The sequence below is a fragment of the Meleagris gallopavo genome, chromosome 12, assembly GCF_905368555.1.
Source record: "Meleagris gallopavo chromosome 12, MGAL_WU_HG_1.1, whole genome shotgun sequence".
In the NCBI taxonomy this organism is placed as follows: domain Eukaryota; kingdom Metazoa; phylum Chordata; class Aves; order Galliformes; family Phasianidae; genus Meleagris; species Meleagris gallopavo.
In genome coordinates this window covers 2,638,783-2,663,798 of record NC_139415.1, presented here as the reverse complement: position 1 = coordinate 2,663,798, position 25,016 = coordinate 2,638,783, and the positions used below count along the sequence as shown (strand labels likewise).

Genomic DNA, 25,016 nt, shown 5'->3' with positions numbered 1-25,016 from the left:
ACTTCTTCACAATGTCTGAAAGAAACAACCAGATCTTCGGGTAAGATAGAGGAAGAACACAAGGAGGTACCGCATCTGCCCTCCCATCAGCGCCTGGGTGCTACATGGGTGCTCCACCTTTGCCAGTCAGCACCAGCCAAGCACCCTGACCACTGCAGACCTCAGCTAGAGCTCTGTGCAGCTGAGTTCATGCCAGTTTCCAAAACTGGTATGACTATTTAACGCTGGCTGCCTTTAACAACCAGCTCAGACTCACAAGGATCCCTAAAGGGGCTCTGCCACAAACCCAGCCACAGCAGTGCTTCAGAAGGCCCCAGCACAGCATTTGCTAGAATACACGCGGTAACATTCAAAACACAGCGTAAAGTACAGTCAAATGATTCAAATAATGATTTAATATCACTTACCTCCTGCAAAAGAAGCACAAGTAGCTTGTGGTTTGTAACACTCAACAGTCCTAACATCTATGCTGCAAAGAATGACAGAAAGAAAAAAAAAAAAAAAAGGAAAAGTCCTGGAGCTCTAAGTTTGCTTTGGGTGGAGCCACGCAGCACAGCAATTTACAATGTGAAGCTCCTTTTTCCATGCCTGGAAGCTGCAGGGTCCTCAGGTGAGCGCACTGGACTGCAGCGAGCAGCTGGGAACAGGCAGCAGGGCCGCTGCACCTGGAAGGCAGTCAGCAGCTCAGGGCCACTTCCATGCACTCCCAGGACGTGTGCTGCGTCTGAGCTGCTCGGTGCTGCCCACCAAGAGGCACTGCTGGCTGCCCAACTATGCACTCGGCAGCCAGAGTGTGCCAACAGCTGAAACAGGCAGGCTGCTTGTTTCCACACTATCACATGAGCACGGCTCCCTCTGCGACCAGTATTTTATTTCCATCTTAGTTTCAATCACCGTAGGAAACAGAAAAACTATCAGCTGAAAAACAGTCGTGTTCAAATGACAGCCCCAAATTCATTACTGTCCATGACACCTCCTGCACCTTTTTGTGACTCTGTGCAATGAGGAGGTTGTCTGATTTTACCCAAGGTTAAAGTTAGCTTGCTTTCAGCTCTCACTCCATCATTACATTTAAACAACTCCATATGAGAAAGCTTATAGAGCTGGATGAAATCCTTTTGCCATTTTGAGCTGCTCCGGAGCAGTGAATGAATCAAAATATACATAAAAAAGTCAATTGTAAAAATGACTCTAAATGCACGCTCTCTTTTTTTTCCTACCCCCAACCCCCCCAGAAGAGACCAAGAATTTTACAGTCCTACCGCAGGACAAAGCTGTTAAAAAAAAGTCATTTTGTCTGTGAGGTTTGGTGGGCTGAAGGAACTGTTGAAAATGTTTATTTTTGATTTTTCCTGTATTACAGTTAATTTGTATATGAACAGGCTACCGGCTCCTGTTGGTTTTAACTGTCAGTTATAATCACTTTAAGCCTAAATGTTTACAATAAAAAGGTAAAAGACGTTATTCATACTGGTTGTGGGCTTTAAAGCAGAAAAAAACACATGTGAGATGTGGGAAAATGGAAGGTGAAGCTTTGTGTGAGCTGCTTTGAGCTGCTCTGGTCAAGCCCATAAAACAGCGGATTCCATACGTTTAGCAGATTTTAAAAACCCTTTTAGTCCACCTCAAATGTAAGCCCAAGGAAAGCTCTGATAACTGGCAGCTTACAGGCTGAGAGGAAGGGAAACAAACAAAACCCACAGCAGTAAGAGGGGACTCTGTCACACGCGAAACTTAAGTCTGTATGTAACTAAAGCTGTGAGTCCTACGGAGGCATCTCCTTTTAATTATCCTATTGAAAGAAGCCTACACGTTAACTGTGTTGCTAAGAGCTGCCAAAGTAAAGCAGAATGGACAAACCCCCCCCAGCTGCTCACCAAAGGGAAGACTTACAGGACTTTTTTTTTTTTTTTTTTTTTTTTTTTACACTGGCTATTCTAGGCTGGGGAAAGGGAAAGGAAAAGCTTCCAAACTTTACCAAGTCTCTATACTTAGCACAGAAAAACAGGCAAATATTTATATTAGGGTCAAACAACCTGTGGGAGTAAAATAAAGGAAAAAAATACAACAAAAATTAAGTGCAGGACGTTTCATGATGGGCTGCCATTATGATTATCAGATTCTGCCATAAGAGACTCCTCCCCCATTGGCAGAGGGCTCATGATTTACAAAAAAAGGTTTAAGAATTAAAAAGTATGGATATATGCATCCCAGCAAAAAGTTATTAAACAGTGATACTGCATTGCTTAAAGTACACCACTATTTATTAAAAACAGGAATTTAATGCAGCTTGATGAGAAACAGCAGACTCTGCAGAACAAGTATAAAACTACAACTTCTCCAAACTTCAATATGAGCAAACTGTTTATATCTGAAAATATATTGTTTTAAAAACGGACTGAGCTAACAAGCAGACAAGGCCCTCTAAGGGTATACATTATAATGTTTGTATATTTGAAATATATACTCCTGATTAAAAACAGGGAGCCAAATGGAAACATGAGTTTTCAAGAGGCTTAGAATATGTTTGTTTTTTTTAATATTAGGATTTAAAAACCATCATCTGTACTTTCTCCTTCTACATTCTATTACTGAGAAAGAAACGTCAAAAAAGAGAGGCAAAACAATAATAAAATAGCTATAAGGAGGACTTAGCACCTGCCAAACCTTCTTATAAATCCCATTAGCAAGCTACAAATCATTGTATTGTGCAATAGGTGGTCTGAAAGTCTGCAGTAATTTCCAGAAGAAATTTCAATTAGTTTGCAGTCCTTACTGCATTTGCTGTCTGCTGGAAGCAGTGGGAAGCACACCCAGAATTCAAACAGACTTGCATATGATTTGCTATCCAGCAGCCAAAACAAGCATTATCTTAATTACTGTAATAAAACTGAAAAGAAACTAGCCCACTTCCTTGCATGCCTGTGCCGTGAAGTCGCTATGTTCCTGGACCAAGCCCTATATATCTGCAGCTTTCTGCTGCCGCAGCTCGTAGACCAGATCCATCAGCTGCTGCCTTGGATTTAGATGCACCTTAGCACTGCTCTGGGATAGCATACAATGGTAACAACTTTGCTACTGCATTGCTAAGACATACCACTTCCTACATTACTTAGGGAGCTTGTACAGGTTGGCTGCAACATGAAAGTGGCCAAATTTTGTCCAAGTTGCTATCCCAGGAGGCTTCTTGATTTGAGGATCTCTCCATGCACAACCCACTGCCCTCATGGTGTCTGTTACTGTTAGCTTGCTGTGCTGCTCTTAGGGAGAACATTCCCTCTCAGTGGTTATTATTATTATGGATTGACCCTTACACTGAGCCACTGCTGCTATTTTTCTACTGTTGTTTGCATTACGTCTGTAGCTTACTGTTTCATTAAGAGCTCTCACACAACAAGTCAATTTGTTTACTGGGAGAATTCCATGAATTCTTGACTTGCTTTGTGATCTCTGCCTTACCAGTGTGGAGCATCACATACAGCAACACAATGCCCTGGGGTGGACGTGTCAGCACATATTACTAATGATCACAGGTGAAAGGAGACACTGGCAACAGTCCTTCTCAGAGGAAAAACTGAACAGCTGGGACACAAGTCTTATTTTCAGTCATTTGCAGGAGAAGGAGGGGTAAAATCTGATGAAGACTGTGAGTACAGGAACATAAACAAGATCCTTGCTATGAGGGGAAAGACCTACAACATACTCTGTTGCTCAGTTTTCACTCCAGTTTTTTGGGAATGGTCATCCAGGCCAGCACGGCAATACTTTTGTTCATGCTCTCATGTTCTCTGCTTGCTTACTGTTCTCTGCCTTATAGTGACAAGCCAAGCATGCTACCATGTGTGTATGCAGGACTCAGGACCCACATATAAGCCTAGCAGTGCAGAGGTACAACGATGAACTCCTCTAGAACACCAGGCCATCGTCCTGACCACTGCTACTGCTCTTCTGCAATTGAACACAGACTGCAAGGCAGATTTGAAAGTCTACACATACCACTCTTACCATGCATTCAGTCAACTTAATGTTTTGCTCAGCTTCATTTTAATAAAAACATCTTTCTTTATGCTTAATGGTAAGCAGAAAAGAGCTAAGCATTATCACAGCCACATTTTTAAGTCTCAGTGTCAAATGTAATGTTCATCTTTTGCTCAGCAAACAGATATTGCTAACCAGACATGCTGCACTTTCACTATACTGAGAGACAATGCCTTATTTTCATCTCTCATACATCTACAATAGTTATCAAAACAAGGCTCGCATGGGGTTACAAGTTACTAACGTTCTTAACAAATGATCTTCTATACACACTACAGTGTTTAGAAAACACTATCAAACTCCCTGCAAAACTTCAATAGAAAGAATCACTCTAGCATTTATTAGTACCAAAAATTCATATTTGAAAAGATCAATATAAAAGTTAAATCTTTTTAAAGACCTTGACCACAAATGAAAAGAAAATCCTCCTCTTATTATGAGTTTATAACATATGTTCAGAATGGATTCCCTCATTTCAATAACTTTTTATGATGTTAAAATTGAGAATCCTCCACTTTATGTTTCTACATTACTAAGATTTTCCTTTACTGTATCTTACACCATGATTTTGAATTTATTTTTTTTAAAGTCTACCAGGGGAATAAAAATGTATTGTAGTTTATGTCTCAAAATTTTATCTTTTACTTTATTTAACATTTAACACGTCATGCTCACATAGATATCTGATGCGATTTGAAGATATTCTCTAATCATTGTTATTGATGTGATGTTTCCTAAAAACAATCCAACCTGGAGATCTCCACGAATTAATGGAAGCAGAAACAGAGCAGTGAAGGTCCTTTAAAACAAGGAGGAGGACTGCCTGTCACAAAGGTCCTGATCAAGACCTGCAGGTGGGCTCTGGCAGAACAGCTTGCCACAAAGCCAGTATCCAAGCAAACACCGGGTCTAAATTTAGAGTTTGGTTTAGGAGCATTTTGCTCAATTATGGAACAGTTTTGAAGTAAGTCCTGTAGAGAAGACAGGAAAGTCCACATTAACAGCACCTCCTACATCTGAGCTCCAGAAATGTGTACTTTGTATCTGAGGATAGGCTCTGTTAATTGTTCAGAACGTGTGTTACAGTGTTCAACTTCTAGCCCTCTGGGAATAGCCCTGATTAGAGCTGCAGTAGGGATCCTTCCAGCAGCCTGGTGCTGTCTGAACCCAGCAAGGAAGGCTACCCAGCATTCGGCCAGCTCACGAGTTCCAGCTCATGAAGGATTTCATTGGTGCAGGCACTGTGAAAGATTTGACAGCCTGGTGGTCCTGGTTCAAGCACCTTCCTTATGACCAAGTCCTGCCAGCTTCCCACTGCGCCCACTCAGCAGCACTACGCGCCCTCTAAAAACTGCATGCAGCACAAAGAGCACACACAGCCTAATGCATTCAGCACAGAGTCACAACATTTTACATAAGAACCAACACAGGCTGTTGTTTCTATCAGAAAAACAAGACAAACGACATGCTTCCACCATCATCATCAAGGGGCTGCAGTAAGTTCCTTACCTTGAGAAATCACTTGAGGAGATGAAGCTCAAATTGCTCTTGCAACAATGGGGAAGGCCTGGAACCCTAATACTTAGTTTTCTAAGTTTTCTGGATTCTGACAGAACAGGACGCCTTGCTTCCTACTGCTAGTTAGCACAAATGAAAGAGCCATCTGTATTTCTCAAAAAGAGAGGTGCCTTTAGTGCTGCAGATCACGTATCACACAAAATGTATTACAGCATTGTGACATATTTAAGAATTCAATAAATTTGAACTTTGTTTCTGCCATCTCAATGTGTGTTTGGCAGCAGCTTTTTCCATTAAAATCACCTTGAATATTAAGGAACTCCTTGTGTGCGTTATGTAACATGGCAGAATCACACTGCATTCAGTTCTTCAACAAGAGCATGCTGAGGTGATTAAAGGCATCTAAACTGCCTGTCTAATCAGTCACAGCATAACTTTTATCTAAAAGTGGAAGACAACAGTTTCAGAATCCGCAAGTTCATTTCTCTCATTTCTTTTCATGCTCAAAGGAACAATCTAACATGAAAACTGAGAACAATCAGCACCTTTGGATAAACTCACCAGCACTGCTGTTTATAAGATCAGATACCTCTTGGTGCAACTGCGAAGAAAAATGCTCAACTCTCCAAAATTCATATTTTGCACAGATATTCTGGAGAGAAGTACTTGCATAGCACAGTACTGCATTACTTTGGGGAGCAAGTATCTTTAGTGTGTTGGGTGAGACATATGCCCGCTTCAGAAATGGCACATATTATATTACTCAGACTCGTAGCTAGAATTATTATTCCACTAAGAGAAAGGTGAATTTTTTCAGTACACGTTTGACTTTTGGCAGCACTGTCCTGGAATGTAAAATACCAAGTTGGCAGCTTTCATACAGAGAAATTTCAGTAAGCTGGGACGGTCTCTTTGGGCTCATATTTCTTGCAGTTCTTTTTCCATGTGCCCGTGTCCTGGAGTTACCAGCAACAGCTCTTACCTGCAGCCTTGTTTAATTTATGTTTTCTTAACTCTTGCTCTTCAACATGAGCATCCCTTCAGGCATTCACTGTCAAGTTCTGGCAGCACTGTCTTACCCTGAAACATGCAGCAGTCTAATGGCAGTAGGTTTTAGCACGTGGCCCCTGAAGCTCTGAAATTTTGACTTTGACACTTATGCCATCCGAGGCTGTAGACAGAGCAGTCTGGATTTGCCAGCAGAGATATGCCACAAGCTCAGCCCCGGTTAGGTTGCAGAAATGAGCATTTTGCATTAGAAAAATCCCCTGACAAATCCAGTAATACTTTATATAAATATAATTCTCTTACTGATAATAGTATGTTAAAGAACAAGAACTGAATTCGGCTATCTAAAAGACAATATCAATTAAGAGCTGATTTCAGCTGATAGTAAAATACTTCTTCAAGTCCCTAGTACTGTACACTTAAGTTCAGTAGTGATAAAACCCTCTCTGTAATGATGAGCGAAGGAGATACAGCTTGCAGTTATGATAAATGACCTACAAGAATTGAGACTGACTGCAGGCAACTAATTATGGTTCAATGGTGAAAGGGGGAGCAGAGCTTCTCTACTAGCCCTCACTGTGTCACTAGGGACTGGTGCTACTTAATAACTTTACCTCAGTGCTCGCTTACTACCACAGATGCAGTGTTGGCTACAAGTTCTGCTGCCTGGTGAACATAACAGAGATGACAGACCAAGTGTACCTACCTTCCACTGACAGCAAAGCAGAGCTGACATATTCCATGCAACAGTGCTGTGGCATTTTGTAGAAAAGTTGCTATTTTTGGGTTCTCATCAACAGGGCCTTGGACGGACAGGAAACAGCAACACAACTTGTCTATCAGTCCTATGTTCACCACGTAACTGGAAACAGATGAAAAACTGTATTAAAAAATAGTCCTGTGACAGTTTTGATGACTTTACAGAGAACGGAATTTCTGCTTCTCTGCTATCAAAGCATATAAAATACAGTTTGTGGCTTCTTAAAGGGTTCAATAAAGCAGTTCAAATTACAACAACTTCAAGTCTGGAGCTCTGTAACTATCAGTAGTTCTTGTTAAGATAACTGTCTGTTGCACGATAATTTGTATTATACTGTACAAAGAAAGATGAATTAAGTGTTTATTTTACCATACTGCTAGAGGACAATGGAATTTTGCCATAGTTAAATGATTTATAACAGTCTTGATAGCTCTGCAGCAGCACAATTTCTCTTTAGCATGAAGAGACAAACTTTGTAGAACACACAAGTTCAAGATGACAATGATGTTACCCAGATAACCTTTTATTGCAATACGTATATCATAACAACCACTGCATAGCTTTTTGCTTTTTTTCCTTTTTTTTTTTTTTTTTTTTAACTTATATGCAACAATTAAGAGACTACAAGAACATACAGGTCACAATCTCCTGCTATCAGGAAGCCCCATCAGGAACTCCACCAGGACTCAATGCACATAAAACCATGCTAATGACTTTATTTTTAAGCCAAAAGGCTACTTTTTTTTTTTGTTTGTTTTTATCAAACACAGTAGTACATCACATCACCATCCTCCCATCCTCCCTATTGCTGAGGATTCTTAGGATTTTTAAGAGCTTGAAAACACTCACCAAAAACCTTACTGTTTGCTCCTGCACACTAACACCAACCTCTGTCTGCACCAGTTTCTCTCACACTTCCATCATTATCAATTCCAACTGAACTGTGCAGACTGGCCTTTTTTTCCCCATGTCATTTTACTGCTATCACCTAACTTTATGTACTTCCCCTTTTTACCACAAACATGCAGTTTCTCAGACTTGATCTCTTTGGTTCATTCTCCTATGTCAGGTCAGTTTTGTTTGTGGAGATAAACTTCCAGCTTCAACCAACTCCTTGGCCTTTTTCCTCAGTTTTCTTGGTACTTTCCCCTGCTCTACTCATACCAACTGGAAGAAATCTCTTGTCAAAATCAGAAGAAATGTTACAACATTCTGTGACACAACCTGACTTAGGAAATTAAATTGCTTTCAGACACCATCACCTCATTCACTGTTTTTACACTGATAGTCTGCCCTAAGCCATACAATTTTTATCATTATTCCATCCCATCAGCTGTTCTGCCTACCTGCTTATCAAGCCCACTTGTTAGAGATGATGCTTTAGAGTGAGGCTGAAGATGGGAACAGCACTATGTATGTTTCTACAGCACCACGTGCATCTTGACTTGACTGAAGTGTGAAACATTATTAAATAATGATGATTGCAGCAAAAAAAACAAACAAACAAACAAAAAAAACCTGTTTCTAGTAAATAATTAATATTGATTAGATAAGTGCCTCAGGAGCTGGAAAAATATCTATTAAAAATAATTTCCTCCCCTATCTTGCAATCTGATTTTGAAAAATTAGGGACTATGAAGATTGGGGAGGAAAGTCTCCATGTTTCAGACAGCCTTCCTGCCCAAACACTAACCTCTCCTCGGGGCAGAAGCTAGACTTTCTGCCAAAGCTTAACCAGCTGACACAAAGCTTGTGGAAACAATGAAAGTAATTAAGAATAAAAATATATCGTGTATAAAGCATGATGTCAGACTGCAATAATGAAAGACTTGATTTGCTGAAATACAGCAGCAAAAAACACCTAAGGATGCATAAAGGTTATTAGTTGCAAACTAATTGCTCAGGTCAGTTTGATTTGTCTGCTCTGTTTAGCAACAGGAGAGGCTACCAGCATGTTTTCCTACAGATTTTGATCTAAGCAACCCACTTGATCACACAAGTGATAAACAAGCTCTCCAGTATTAGCAGAGTAATTCCAGGAACAGAGCTGGGTGTTAGATACATCACAGTCGTAGAGAAATGCTGAGTGCTGGAAATCTCACCATGATATAGGAAGGAAGAGGAAGAAGGAGAAAATAAAACATAGCTAATACTGATAGATGATTACTCACTAAAAGACAGAAGTACTCTGGGCAATCCTCTTTTTTTTTTTTTTTTTCCCCCTAGGAGGAATGTCTGACTGACATCTACAAGACGTGTTGTCACCTTCCTTTACACCCACACCTGGATACCAAAGGGTGTCAGCAGCTGCTTGTTTCAGCAGAGAAGAAATAGATGAGTTTTCAGTCGACTGGAACTATTTTTTAAGGTTGTCTGGAGACAATGAGAGGACAAATGAAGCACTCCCTCCCTTGAAGCTGAGCGCACAGACAAGTGGAATTCAAAGCTCTAATCTAACGTCTCCATCTCTCACTCTTTTCACCCATGGGAGTATAGCTCCAGTAACTTGGTTATCCTTCTGACAGTGTGCAAACACCTGTTGCTTATGCATCAGGTCTATTTTTCCCAAATGGGGAAAGAAAAAAAGTTATTCCCTCTTTCTTTCCAAATCTTCCTAAAACTCATTAAGTCAACTCCACGAGGACACATGATAGAATGACCTTGAGGTGAAAGGTTCTCATTAATAATATAAATTTGTCTGGTTTTGACTAGTTTGAAATGCCCACTCTCTTTTTTCCTAATTGCAGCATTACCTTGTCATCGTGCCTTTCTTTCTCCATTTATAACCAGATCCCTTAAAGTGCCTCAGGTGAAGGACCTAGCTGGATTCTCATGTATCTTCTTAGCTTGAGGGTATATCTGTGCTCAGCCCAGCCAGTGTCAGATGTCTGCTCAGCACAAATATCAATAAGCAGACCTCCCACCCTCCCATTCCTAAGCGAGAAGAATACAACATCCTGAAATTTCACACTCTTTCAAAACCTGTTTGGGGAGAAGGTGGGTTACATGAGAACAATTAACTTTTAGAGGTCACTGGTACCTATGGCAACTATTTGTTTTGCTTTCCTCCTCCAGCTATCTAGCTTTGTGTCCATCAGCATCATATCAGACTTGGAGAAGTGGGAAGATGTGCAGATGCTCAGTGTGCCAGTTTCAGTAGCATACCATTAGCATTTAATTCCTCACAGTGATGTACTGATGGCATAATTTACTAGTGAAACTACACATCTTTAGCAAACGATATAGTTTAGGATAATCTGTTTCTTATTTCCATTAAAAGACATTCATGGCAAGCAGAAGGATTCTTCTTTAGCTGTATAGTGCCTATATTGCTTAATAAAATAAAAACAAGGCCTAAAACACAAAACCACAAATTAGATTGAAAGAGAAAAAGAATGATTTGTTGGGTTAAAGGTGTCACAGACACCCTGCACATGCAATGAATGGGAACTTCATCTGAAGCTGCTGTGAGCATTTAAGCCTTCATAAGGCTGGATGTAACCACAGGACTTTAGAGCTGTGATCCGTGGATCATCAGGAGAGAGAAGACAGGCAATCTTAGAAATGCATTCTGAGTATCTGCTAGCAAGTACAGGGTATTTTAAGAGTTACCAGAATAACTACTGGCACTAAGAAATTAAGGGAATTTAGGATACATTAAATGCTACAACAAAAAAGTCCAAGTCTGTAAAAAAGTATTTCATCAAAATACCTTTTTTCTCAAAACAAACAAAAAAAACCAAAAAAACCCAAACAAACAAAAAAACAAACCAAAAAACTATATGAAGGAATCTACCAAAGGTTACAGAAGGGTACTGTCGGTTGGTGGAATTTGATGCCACATGAAATCATTCAGTTCAGCAACGCAGGTGAGGTTAAAAATAAATCAGTTGGCTAATCATATAGCTTTAGGGTATCTAAGTCATGCTTACAATCAACACCTTAAGTTAGTATATTAGACTGCATAAAAGAAATGCAATTCATTGGTGTAAGATCATCAAGTCTAAGTATCAGAACAGAAAATTTTCAAGGTGGTCAGATTTGTGAAAAGCATCAGCTATGTCTCAGATTTTATTTTCCTTAAACGCATTTACTCAAAATGCTTATGAAAGAAATGAGATTTCTCATTAAACAGAATAGATTGGCACCACATTAAAGAGAGATATGAAAGAGAAAATAAAAATTACATATGCTACGGAATCACACAAAAGCTGACAAAATGTCTCAAGGCTTAGCAACTGGAGAGAGACAGAATGTCTCTCTGTGCAACTGGTGAGAAAGGAACACGGCTTTGTTCATACAGTACTTCAAGACTACAACACCTGCAACCTTCCCAGACACGAAGGAGTTCATTTTTGTAACGTCCTTGTATTCTGAGGAGCTGGTATGAGCTGCATTTTCCTTGACAGAAACTGAAGCATGGACACATAAATCCACTTACGTCTTATTTTGTGTATTCGATCTGAGAGACCTATGATCTTGTTTTAACGGTATTTGGCATTACATAGCACATTATATACTCCAAAGTAAAGCTCCCACTGACTTGCTGTTCAATGTGCTCAGCACCGCTGTAAATCAAACCCAGCTTTCAAGCTAGGACTCAAATTAATGACTGCCTATAAGAAGTCCAAGTGATGTTGTGTAGCACTGCCTAGGAACGCTATGTCACAGCAAGGACCACAATCCTGTTCTTAAACTCAGTCTTCTGATGGCCAAACAGAAGTCTATGCTCTTCCTTTCTATCACTGCTACCCTGCCTGCTGGGTACCTTCCCATGTTTGCAACAAAAAAATGCAGTGGTTCTAAAATCTGTCTTCTTAATTACATATAAGTTTTCTCCTTCTCAAGAGCACAGAAGGAAAACAGAAGGAAAAGCCATGTTCTGAGATCTGAGAAACAGCACCTAAAATCTTGTCTCACTGTTAATCTAATAAGAGATACTTTCTCTACCTGCAAAACCTGGGGGAAATTCCTTTTCAAATCAGGCAGATCATGATTGAAGCACATCAGAATTCTCTGGAAAGTAAGCCGTTACGTTTTATGAACATTTCACTTCCAAATTTTAACACATCAAATTAGACAGTTACCACGGGGATGCTCAGCCACAACTTACATTCAAGCCATTTTACTGAAGACTTTTAATATTTCAAAGCAAAAATGACTAAGGAACGTCTTTCCCCTTATCCTGCTAATAGAACTTACAGAGTTATTTTGATCAAAATTTTACTCAAAGCATGTAATATATATTATATATTACATACTATATAATATATAGTATAATAAAGCATAATATACTATATAGAAAGGAAAGCTGTTACTAAAATACAGCTATGTTATAAGAGTTGAAGTCAAATTATAGAAGTTACTGGGTGATCTTTACAAGAAAAAGTATTTATTGTATAGAAAAGTTATGTGAACGCATGCATGGTATTCAGGATCACAAGTGCAAAGGGCATATGCAGCTGGTGTAGAGAATGGAAAGAAAATATGGAAGGAAGGAAGCTGACTCCAAAGAAATCAGGGGAAGAAACTGACAGAAAGGTCAAAAAAAAAAAAGTGAAGAAACCTAGATTACGAGGATGCTACACAAGTCATACAGCAATTCAAGATGTTAGGATTAAAAAGGTCTATGGGGATCAGTGAGGAGTGCAGACAATATAGAAGACTAACATTAGGGCTCGTTGTAACTGTCCAGTGTTTTAGATGAAAGTACGTGATTAAGGCAATATTTGCTACAAGGATTAATTGAAAACATCATCTGGACAAACCATATAGATGGGTGCACAAAGCCACCGTAAATAAGAATTAATCTATAAAAGATAACAAAAAAACCAAAGCAATTTACCTGCCACAGATATACATTAACTCAGAGACAGACAAATACAGAAACATATTTCAATCTCTGAATAAGTGCAAGAGAGTGCACAATTAAAAGACATTCGGTTTTCTGTATTTCTGTGTCTGCATTTCTCTTGAAGAATCTTACTGCTTGAGAGTATAGCACTTCAGTAGTCTTCTGACTGGACATATATGCTACTTTTACTACATTGAGAGTTAGAGAAGTTTGTCCCTTAAGTCAAAGTAATTTTCTTTCTCTGTAATAAAGGAGGATTAGACATTTCAATTTTTTTTTTTTTTTAACCTGATCAAGTCTTGGATTCTGCTGTTGAAGGCTTCCACTTGTGAGGATTTGCTTTTCACTTCCTGTATTATCTTCAGTGTTGTAGAGTGGTTGTTTCCATCTGGGAAGCTGGAGATTAGGCACCTGAAAATCACAGCTGTTATCCTCAGGAGCCCCGTTGTTAGACCTTCAAACACCTGCTTATTTGCACTTCTTCCTGAAGTAGCATTATGGTCATCTGGAACATTAACCTAAGTAAAGGGGGAAAAAAAAAAAAAAAAAAGAGCATCTATAATTCAGTAAGAATTGTAGAGAAACACATACGAGTACAGCAAAATACAATAGTGAAGTCTAGCAGTGCTGAGAGACATTTAAATATTTCAGATATAAGAAAGGGTCTATATACTCCTATACAGATATCATCATTTAAAACTGAATAAATCAAGTCAAAACTGAATTTAGTGTTAAAGAACCAAAGGAAGCTCTACAGCAGCAGAGTACGTCATCAATATGGTTCTTGTGTAACACATACACTGAATTTTTGATGAGCAACTACCAAAGAAACTTTTCTTTAAAAAACCACTCAACTGTGAATAAATTGTGGATTTTGATTTCAACCTTGTGTCATCCAAAGACATAGTACTTATCTAGGATACACCAAGCATTGAGTAACAAAGTGCAACAACAGCTCATTTCTGTGGAAGGAATAGCCTTTAGTATTGCACAGTACTCCTCTACTTGACTTTGGACAAACGCAATGTATGTGCATCTAAAACAGGACGAGGCTGTCCTCTGGAAACAGTACACTGAAATACCTGACAGTAGGTACAGAGTACCCATGGGAAGGCCACAGGAGTTATCACTACCCAGTGGTACCAAGGTACAGTGAGGAATGCAGGTTTTTGGGTTTTTTTTTTTTTTTTTCTCCAGTCTGCAGAGAGGTAGCTTTTACATGGCTGAATTCAAGAACAAATTACAGTAACTGTGGGTAATACATAGCTGCCTGAAGCCAGTAACAGAGGGCAACCTTAACTGCATCCAAGCAGATGAATTACAGTGGACCCACATCACAACTGAACAAAAGTCCTGACAAATTTTTTTCTAGCAAGTATCAAAACTTCTAGCAGTTTACTACTACAGTTAATGCCCCGAGTAGGCAAGTATTTCAAAGACTGAAGTACTCCTCAAAGGCAAGACCACCTCCCTGAAAAAACTGAAAAAGAAAAAAAAAACACTAAGGAAGTATCCTGGGAAGACAGAAAGAGTTGCACAAATTCCAGGCATAACGCAACATAGCAGGAACATCAGAATGGACAACGTGGAGTAACACAGCTCTAAAACACACAACGAGCCTCAGGAAGTTTTATTCTCATTCCAGGTTAAAATCATTTACAGCCAGTATTAGCAAGTGAGGTCACAGTAAATTGCTTCTCTCTGTATAGGTATCAGGAGGGATTTGGTAACACTTGGTGACAAAGAACAACATGCACATTTTTTCATTATTCATGAGCTCCGAGCCTTGTGCCGGTACTTAAAGCTCAGTGCAATAGTCTGCTTCTGGTGCTGAGCCAAGAGAGCAAGTGAGAAGCCTTGAGCAGCTTATTCAAGTTCAATAGGAAAAATAATATTATGTTGCTTCAGTAACTTCTGCTGACTAAAACAACTCAGGCCTAATGATTCTAATTGCCTACTGAATAGATGGATTAAGCTTTGTAATGTATAAATTAATTCAAACGTGTCAACCTGTACTAGGAACATCAGGTTTTAAAACATGGTTAACAAATGCTACTCAGTGCTTTTTCACCTAAGATGAAAAAAAAAAAAAAAGATATATAATCTCTCTTAAAAGATTTAACAATATATTGTAGCAAAGCCTTCCAGCTGCTGTGATGAATAGTATTATATAAACAGATGTCTTTTTCTCTTCTAGTTAAATATATTTACATAGAGCATACAGTTTTCGTATACATAAGTATGGAGTCCTTAGTTATACAATTCATGCCTCAGTATAAAACCATTCTTACTAATTTGAAGAATAAATACATCTGACACTCTTAATACAATCTAACATTTCTCACAGAGCTGATTTTTCACTTTTCATTTTTTGGAAAAAGTGTATAGGTGGGTTAACACAAAGTGAGAACAAACGTGGTTTTTACCCAGTCTAAGACATAGAGGAGATAAAGGGAAACTGCTTTAAAGAAAACAGGTAAATTTGAACTTTGTTCCTACCTTATTTTCCTTTGGTATGAACTCACTGAGTGACAAAAGATCAACTCTTTTATTGTAGAAGTAATTAACAGAATAGCGTGAAAGCATGTTGAGATTTATGTACAACATTAACTGGGATGCTTGCAAAAGTGATGTACTGCTGCATGTTGATCATTATATCACGTAAGGGGGTAGGAAATCTTAAGATTTAATAGTATAATTGTGAAACCTTTCAAGCTGTGACTTCTGTGTTTGATTACAGCAGAAATTAATGATGTTCATAAAAACCATTGTTTGTTGAGCGTAGGCTTTGGATAAGCAAGTATTACAGAACTTCCTACTTTTATTTGCGAGGTCTAAGAGGCCTAACAGTTTAACTGTCAAAAATCTACAAGTAATATTACCTATCTAAAGCGACCTGTCAAGTGATTGGTATCATACATGTTTCAAGTACAAAGGAAGAACGGGAAAAATGCCTTCAGTTATGACAGATCCAACATCTCATCACTGTTTTAATGTTCATGATGACTGCCGATGCCAGACATCATCAAAACTCTTGCTTTAAAGCAGTTCTTGAACCAATATGGTCTAATGACCAGATTTCCAGCTCTGGCAGTCTCCATAAAAGCAATCCAGTGGAGAATTCCCCTTGTGTAAGGGAATCCCTTGCTTGTGTAGAGCTGCTGTAAGCTCTTCAGCTGTGCCCAGCATCTAGGATTTAATCCTGCAAGATGCTGAACGACATGGCCCCAATCCAGTAAAGCACTTAGGCACACATTCAATACAGCTGAAAGTGCTATTCGGTTCTGACTCATGCCACGGCAAGTACCCCTGGATATCAACGTGCATTTCTTTGTGCTAACAAAAATATACAGTTTCCAGATAGCAACACAGAGCTACCACTGAAAACTCATTTGTGTTTTTATTTTTCTCGTAAGAAGAATAATCCTTCACAGCCATCTATTTGAAGAGTTGCTTCAAATATTGAGCTGTTAAATCTGAACTGAAAGATCTCCCAGCCTTGTAAAACACTCCATTCCTAGTCATCACTGGGCTTGCTTCTAAAACACTCTGGAAAATATATACTTTCAAAACAGTATAGAATATTGGATTTTCAATGTAGCAACTGTTGAACTAAAGAAATGGAACCTGCCCAGGAATACACACACACACACACACACACACATTATATATATATTTATTATTATATATTATTATTATTAAATATATATAAATATATTAAATATATAAATATAAATAAATATATAAATAAATATATAAATTATAAATTATTATATATTAATTTATGTAATTATTTCTTTTATCCTAGCCCTATTTTCAACATGTGCTATAGGACTCATGTACTGGCTTCCCAACTGAAGCAAATGAACAGAAACCAAATTTTTGGTCTTTTCGAAGTTACATTATTAAAAGGACAGGCAGTTTTTGTTCTTTTACGCTGCCAGCATTATCTGGATTGCTTTAGAAACAGCCCAACATGCAGAGCTGACATCCAGCTGAGGCACTTTTCTGATGACCTTGATACTGATAGGTGCTGGTCCTTGGATCTCCAACAGAGGGACAAGAGGGTTTCTCAACCTCTTAGTGATTAGGCAGATAGAAACCCTCCACACAGGCAAACCACTGTATCCAAGTGCTATGGAAACAGAATGGAATTTCAGAATGGACCAGAAGGGTCGAGCAGCACATCTCAGTGCCTGGGAGTTCACAATTCTGGTCACAGACAGAGCAAATGAACATGAAGCCAACTTATGTGCTGCAGAGTACAAGAGAGAAATGCGCAAATGAAGAAATATAATAGAATAAATATAATAGAACAATAAAACATATATATATATATATATGTATGTATGTATGTATGTATAACACCACAATAATAACAATTAAAAACATCTTCATTTCCTCATTAGTATAGAATTGTATTACAGCTTAACTGATAACAACAGATATGCTAGGATGGAAAAGATCTGAGCCAGCCAACAATAACAACTGCTAAGCATTTTTACTGGCTAAGATGTTCTCAAAAGCTTCTGGACATTTCCCTTTGATCTACCTGAGAGCACAGCTAACAAACAAACTGTCACATCTTTCATGGATCATCAGGAAACCATGAAAGTACAGGTACCTGAAATAGACAAAACCTCAAACTGCTTACTAAACCCATCACTAACAGATGTATGTACAGAAATGTATGGTTTATACAGATGGCTTTTCCAGATAGCTGTGTGGAAAAGAACTTGACTAGTAAAAAACCCAACCAAAACAAGAAGCTAACTGTACACATCTATGGTTCCATGCAACTCTTTGTCTCTGACAGAGTACAGTCTTCCAAAATATACAATTAGAAAAGGTTTTCATTATTTTGCAGCTATCATCTATGTTCAGGAGACAAGGAAGAGCAGAGATAGCAAGTCTGTAGAGAAATGAAGTTACTTCTTGACCATCAGCCTCCCACGAATGTAGACAGGAAGGTTTGATGCAGAGGCCTTTCAAAGTTGGAGTCTGGCTGCTACTGACCTCAGCAGGCACTGACTTACACATTATCTGAGCTGATAAGAAGGCTCAGAAAGGCAAAATGATAAGTCAAGAAGGTTTAGGAATGAGGTAAATTGCAGGAAGAAAGGTCTAATAGCTTTTAATAACTAGCTTGAGCAGGCTGGAGGTCAAAAAAAAAAAAAAAAAACCCACCCCAAACCCACAAATCTCTACAGTTGATTTCCTATCAGTTACCCAGCTCACGCTGGGAGGAAAAACAAAAACAACCAAACAAAAATGAAACAAAAACAAAACCCCCCAACTTCTCCAGAGGATAAATATATATTACACTTCGATAAAGGAAGTGACCATCTTAAATCTGAATATTTGAAATAGATAATAGCTTTGATTTCTAGGTAAAACAAAGCTGACACTGCATTAGATTTGGGGTTTAAAAACAAAACTAAAAGCTAATTATATTACATCAAAGCAAGGTTGATGTTTGCTGCATTTAAGACTATTTTTAAAGCTTTTTCAAAACTCAAACCTTTCTGTACACAGCAAATATTAGCACATACTCAATTTTTTAAGATCTTGCAGTAATACGTTCTTTTTTTTTTTCTAAACAGAGTATTACTTGGGGTTTAGTATGGGAATATACACGAGACAGGAAGCATAAGCATCACACAGCTCACCAAAGCAGTTAAATTCTTTGGAGGGCTGGCCTTTATATCCTGGCATTCAGAGCCTGATCCAATTAAAAGAAGTGCTTTCCATGTGGCCTTTTTTAAAAAAAAAAAGAAAAACTGAAATTTGATCTGACTTGGTGCATTTTTGAGAGAGAAGAATCAGGGCTATGGAGGTAGTGCTGTACTTATTTATTTTTACTTAAATACATATTTCATGGAATGATGAAGATTTCTCAGTTCAAGGGCCAATTTTGCCCGAAGAGAACATAGAAGACTTTGTGCACAGGAAAGAAAAGTCCACTGCGGGTCAAGGGGAATTTTGTGCTTTAATTCCAGTTTTGTTGCAATCCAATAGCAGTACTTGGCGGCAGGCTGAGAGCACATCTACACATTGTAAATTTCCTTTATGCACTATTTCTGATCTCTAGGTGGCCGACAGTCTAAGAAATATCCTCCGTATTTATTCAGAAGAGGTTCAGGCCATTTGCACAGAGCCGTGCTGATAAAAGGGAAGGTGTCTGGCATCAGAATGAATCTTGTCACTTGCAAAGTGCTGAAGGATTTCATCTCTGTAATTAAGCAGGGAGCCTGTGTTCTGGCTCGCTCTGCAGACAGTGTTGTGACTGGCCCAGCACAATACATGCACCTTTCACTAAGTATATTTGAAATCTAATACCTGGAATCCTCTTGGAAAGATTTGGTGGAGAACAATGAGCTGGCAGCTACTTAGAAGACAACATACAGGTTGCATTCCTGTTTTCTTTGTTTGTGCCAAAGGCCCCTGGACCATCTTTTTTAAGTGTTCATCAGCAGTCCTGTGGCTTGTTGAGTCTAACAGCGTCATTTGAATTATTTAAAGTACGTACATAACTTTTCAATTAACAAACTGCTTGGCTCATGAAAATACATACACACGATTTATAAGTAGAAAACCAGGACTAAATATCTTATGATGAGCAGGTCACTATGAATTAAAAATGAGTTTTCAAATAAAATATTTAATGACATTTCAAATTAAATGAAACATTGGAAAATTAAAACCTTCACTGTCAGAGAGTCCTGCTATTGAAACACCTCTGCAAATGCAGTTAACAGCAACATACTGAACTGCGTTGTGTTTTTGATATTGAAACACATAAGAACGCAGCAGACATGAACAACTCATAGCATTCTATACATTAGCTATTGCCCCAGGCTGCATTAGAAAAGAAAGCCCCAGAATGGGTTAAGATTAACACACTGTCCACTCACCAGGGTTCCCAGTGTGCATGCTTCTGCAGAATTTATTAGCAGCAGAGACTACATCCATTTGTATAGAAGTACAGTACATGTAGTTTACCAAACACATACAACAGAAGAACCTTACTTTTCTAATCGGAGCTTTATGATCACAATGGTCCTTTCAAGCCAGGTCATTCTGTGATTCTATGATCTCTTGAAGCTCTTACACTGCACATACTCTAATATGTTTGTGAAAGAGGACAAATTTCTACATTAAATGTATTTTACATACCGTAAACTGGTGCATCAGCAAGTCCATTAAAAAGGTGATCTTGTTACTAAAAAGAATATAGGTGCAGTTTTCTGTACAGTTATTGCAGGTGAGTCCATAAGCATTTACTGTACTGCAGAGAGACCTAAAAGATCAGGAGAAGAGAAAGAAAAATAAATAGAACATGACAAAACAATATTTCAGTAATTCACAATTGTTCTTCTAAACTTGGAACTGAATATTTAAGTGAAATAAGGGAAAAAAAAAACACCTTAAATGTTAGGAATCCATATTTAGCAGAACTCCCACAGCATGTGGCTACTGGACTCTTCTGTACTCAGGGTTTACATCTTAATGACTTGTCTTGGAACATACAGTTTGAAAAGCTTGAACTGCCTTCTGATACCTGTGAACTTTTTATTAAGATTAGTTATGCACATGCATTCTCAGCAAATGCACACGTGCATTCGTACTACAAATCTAACACAAATTATGGCCATGCTGCAAAGGCATAGCAAAGCTAAAGAAATCAGCTGATATGCTGTGTAATTGGGATAGGCAATATTCTCTTCTTCTGGCTTATTGGGAATCGGGGTACAAGGCCCCTCTCTTAGCACAACCTTCAGGAGAAAAGGCCCCTCTGGAGCAATTCGTGGTATCCTGGGACCAGCTTTACAGAGAAGCATTTCAGCAGCACTTAAGAAGAAACGTAAGGAACAGGGAGCACTGAGTAGCTCAAACCAAGTAAGCAAATCTCAGCAAGCGAAATGCCCGTCCAAAAACTTCTACTGACATACTGTGAACTGCACAAGCTGTAAGCATCAGTGTGTAACTACAACAGCACCATTTGATCTACACCTCTGGCTGCAGGAAGAGGTAACAGATTTGCCATCGAAAGAACAAAGTGTGAAACAACAAGCCACTGCAAGCTCCAGGTACACCAATCACATCCTGCTACTCTCCCTACCACACGTGGTATTTACATCTGCACAGACCCAGCGTTCCCAGAACAGGACATGTAGGGAAGCTGGGACCAGTCTGGGACCAGTCCTACAAAATACACTCAGAGAGAAGAGGAATGTGACCAAGGATAACACTGTTCCGGAATAAACACAGAATCAATCTGTAGAACTCTGCTTACCACAGAAGTAATCGCTATTCTTATACAAATACGCACACGGACACAGCACACAAAAGCATCATAAATATATACAATAATAAATAAAGATGGTTAGCAACTCAAGTTGTTTGTCTAAAGGAAACTGAAAAGTATCATCAGTATTCTGGCATCATCTTTTCCTCAGCTTGAGAAACAATTCTGGACTTACAAACGCATTACCTCACTTGGTTTCATCTGTGAAAGTGCAAGGAACACCAACACCTTTCCTGTGTCAATATGCCAATTATCACCACATTACCAACTCTCTACGTTTTACTGTAGTGGTAATTAATTTTCCTGGTCTGTCCAATTAAATCAGTTACAATCTGCAGTTCACACGATATGAGCACAACATTAAACCATTATTTATTGATAAGAGTGGTTAATTTTTGCCCATTTCACCTGATTTTTACCCTACAATGGTAACACTCATAAAAATTCAATTAGCACGCTTATACTTTTTTTTTTTTTAATAGCCTACCTTATCCTAACTACATAAAGATATTTACTTTATCTTCCTCAACAATAGTGGAAAAACATTAATCGACTCACAGACTTTTTAGGGATGCTTATTCCCTGGGTGGGTATTGGCATGGGGGAGAGAGAGATGAAACTATATCAGTATATCAGCTGGTTTTTTTTTCCCCAGTTAAAATGATTTTCTTTTCACCAGCCACTCTGATTAAAAAAAAAAAAAAAGATTAATTCAATTTAAATGTAAACACTAAAGGATCAGGTCAGGCTTTGGTAGGTTAACTCATCGTTTTGGCAGTGCTGCAGGGTTTGTGACATGATGCAGTTAATTCACAACGTTTCTTTGTTATGTGGGATTTTCAGAACTGCAAAGATGAGCACTTATTTTCCATCTGAACACAGAAACTTCCCACTTACTGAACAAAATCAACTGCGATAATGCATCGTGCTTTTGTATTTCCCAAATGAATCCTATGTCAGAAAAAGTATTTGAAATTTCAGAGGCTTAAATAATGGTTTTGAAAAGGTGCTTTAAGCAAATGGATGTCAAATTAATTTTTCACAACAATAAAGAAGGTTCTTTTAATTGTAACATAAGATTGCTAACTGCGTTTCGTTTAAATGCATTCTGCTCATGGCACGTTCTGAACTATGACTCAGTTCCACTGTTTTCTCCAAATTCAAAATTGGAAGTGTCAGCACAGAAGCTGTCCCCAGGTGGTTTGCAGTGTTAAATGGCAGATTACAGACAGCACAACTAATTTCTTTACTTTAATCTTATTAAGGACACAACAGCTGTCAACTGTCACCATTTCTGCACAAGGCCTCCGAGACGAGCGCTGAGTGCTGCAAATGTCAAGCAAGAACTTTATTTAACCACCAGCTCAGCTCTCTGGGATGGACAACTAAAAGCAGCTCGGCTGTTTTTGCTTTTTTCCCTTCTCCTATCTGAAGCTCTGATTGCTCCTCAGTACAAATCTCGTATCTCAAGCGATGGGTACTGCAGCTGAAATGGAAGAGTGTGAGCCTCACGCACAACGTAGCAGTTTATCGATCACTGATGTTGCACTAAACTTTGTACCTCACCCACAAATCAGCTTTACAGCCGTGTCAGACAGCATGCACACTCCAACTGCATAATAAGTCTACCCTCTGATGTAGGGCTTTCCTCCTGAGTAAATCCAATTATAGAAACACTCCTCCTTCTGGTACACAAACTTTGATCCAATAGAGAAATCTGTCTTAAAACTAGACAAAAAACGTGCATCCCTGTAATATATTCATTTTACATGAATACAAAGAAAGAGGACTCATTTTACCCAATGCCTTCAAGCTAGATCCCAACAGTTTATGTGTACCTATGTGGATTTCATGTCTGCCAGTGCACCTTCACTTTCCCAAATGCACGCCATTATAAACAAGCTGACAAAGGCTACCTTTCATTCCAAACCCTGAGGCAGCACCCAGCCACACAGAACTGAGCCACCCTCCTGCACCACTGGATAAGGGCAAGGAATCAGAGCTTCTGCTTGAGAGAAATATCAGCACTCTGACTCTTTTCTTAACAAAGCGATCAGCTGAGAGCAATGGGAAGAGAGCTGCTGCTGAAAGCCAGTGAGCAGAATGACTGGATTGAAACAAAAATAAGTAAAAATTGAAGACAAAAAGCCCAACTTTAGGTTGGTACTTTACTCTTGGGGCCTATGATATCAATAGGAACCCTCAAAGGCATTGGAGGTTCACAATCAGTAACTATTTTGCCCGTATTTTACATTATTGGAGGCTTCAGGTGCAATGTCTCATCACAATTAGCAGGGAAGGCAAAGCTCAGCAATGGTTCTCCTTCAAGACACTTCCAAAAACTCATCAGATTTGTCCTGAAATGCTACTCTATTTATGAAAAACAAAACCAACACCCCCAAACAACTACAACTTAACTATCACGCAACAAATAATAGTCAAGCCATTCCTCTCCCCTGTTGTTTTGAAGTGAGACAGAATCTGAAAGACCTCCACAGAAATTTTCCTGTACTGGTTTATCAGTTACTTCATTGCAAGATTTGGATCTAAAGCCAAAATCTACCTAACAGTTCACTACTTTTGGCAATAAAGCTTGTTTCTGTATTGTGTGGTAGGGCAATAACGTTTTGGTTTTGAGTGCTGCGAGTGAGACATCCAGCCCTGAGACAGACAGCAACAGGATACTGCAGAAAGAGACAGATGCTGCAGGTTTCAGATGCTGACCTTGCAGAGAGGTCCCTCTTCTGAACTACATGTCCCTATACTTTTAGTCTTCAGTGACTGTTTAGAGGGAATAACTGCAGGAAAAGAAACAGAAGTGTGTCTTCCAGTTTGGGTTGAAAGATTTGTGAACAATTAGATAGAAAAGCAGGAATAGTAAAACCAGCACAGGTTGGCTCCATTAGTGAGTGTTCATAAAAGTAAAAATTACAAAGAACAAACTAGAAACAGTTCTCAGCTCATTATCATTTTTTCTTGAAAAATCCCAACAAAATAACAACTGCTTGTGTCAATGCCATCTACAGTACTACGCAGGTACTGTTTCTTACCTACTACACAGTTACACCTTCTACCACAACAGCATCCACTTTAAACAAAATATTAAGAGAAGCTGTATGCATAGAGAACATAATAAAGACAATTTCCATCATGCCTTAAATAGCAAACAGTCCTCTTTTGTTCATTAGGACAGCTACTAATTTGTATGTGAAGTGCTGGCTACCGAAGGAACTCAAAATACTTTGCAAGTGTGAATGAAACAAGTCCTACAAACCTTGCTTGCTGGCAGATTTGTTCCAATTGCCAAGGGCAGTAAGGAGGCACAGCACAAAGGGGATGAGCTGCCCAGAGTATATATGAAAGGCAATGCAGGGATGTGAATCGTGTCCTGGTTTTGATCGTAAGTCATGAAATTGCTTTATGGAGTTCCTACTTGCTTTTCCATACAAGCATAAGGAAAATACCATAAAACTCTGAAACCACTTGAAATTCTGCTGAGCGTGCTGAACGTGAGCAAACTCAGGAAGATT

General features: G+C 38.8%; 1 protein-coding gene across 3 annotated transcripts in view; it reads right to left on the bottom strand.

The window, feature by feature from the left end:
• The window catches only part of SCAPER (S-phase cyclin A associated protein in the ER), a 144,619-nt gene that overhangs the window by 23,855 nt on the left and 95,748 nt on the right, over nucleotides 1–25,016 (bottom strand). For all 3 annotated transcript variants that reach the window (XM_085234333.1, XM_085234332.1, XM_031555302.2), the window contains 3 exons: nucleotides 20,355–20,478; nucleotides 13,467–13,696; nucleotides 7,271–7,426 (listed from right to left, as the gene is read on the bottom strand). In XM_085234333.1, the coding sequence (XP_085090459.1) occupies nucleotides 7,271–7,426; nucleotides 13,467–13,696; nucleotides 20,355–20,478 (510 nt within the window). The remainder of the gene's footprint in view (nucleotides 1–7,270; nucleotides 7,427–13,466; nucleotides 13,697–20,354; nucleotides 20,479–25,016) is intronic.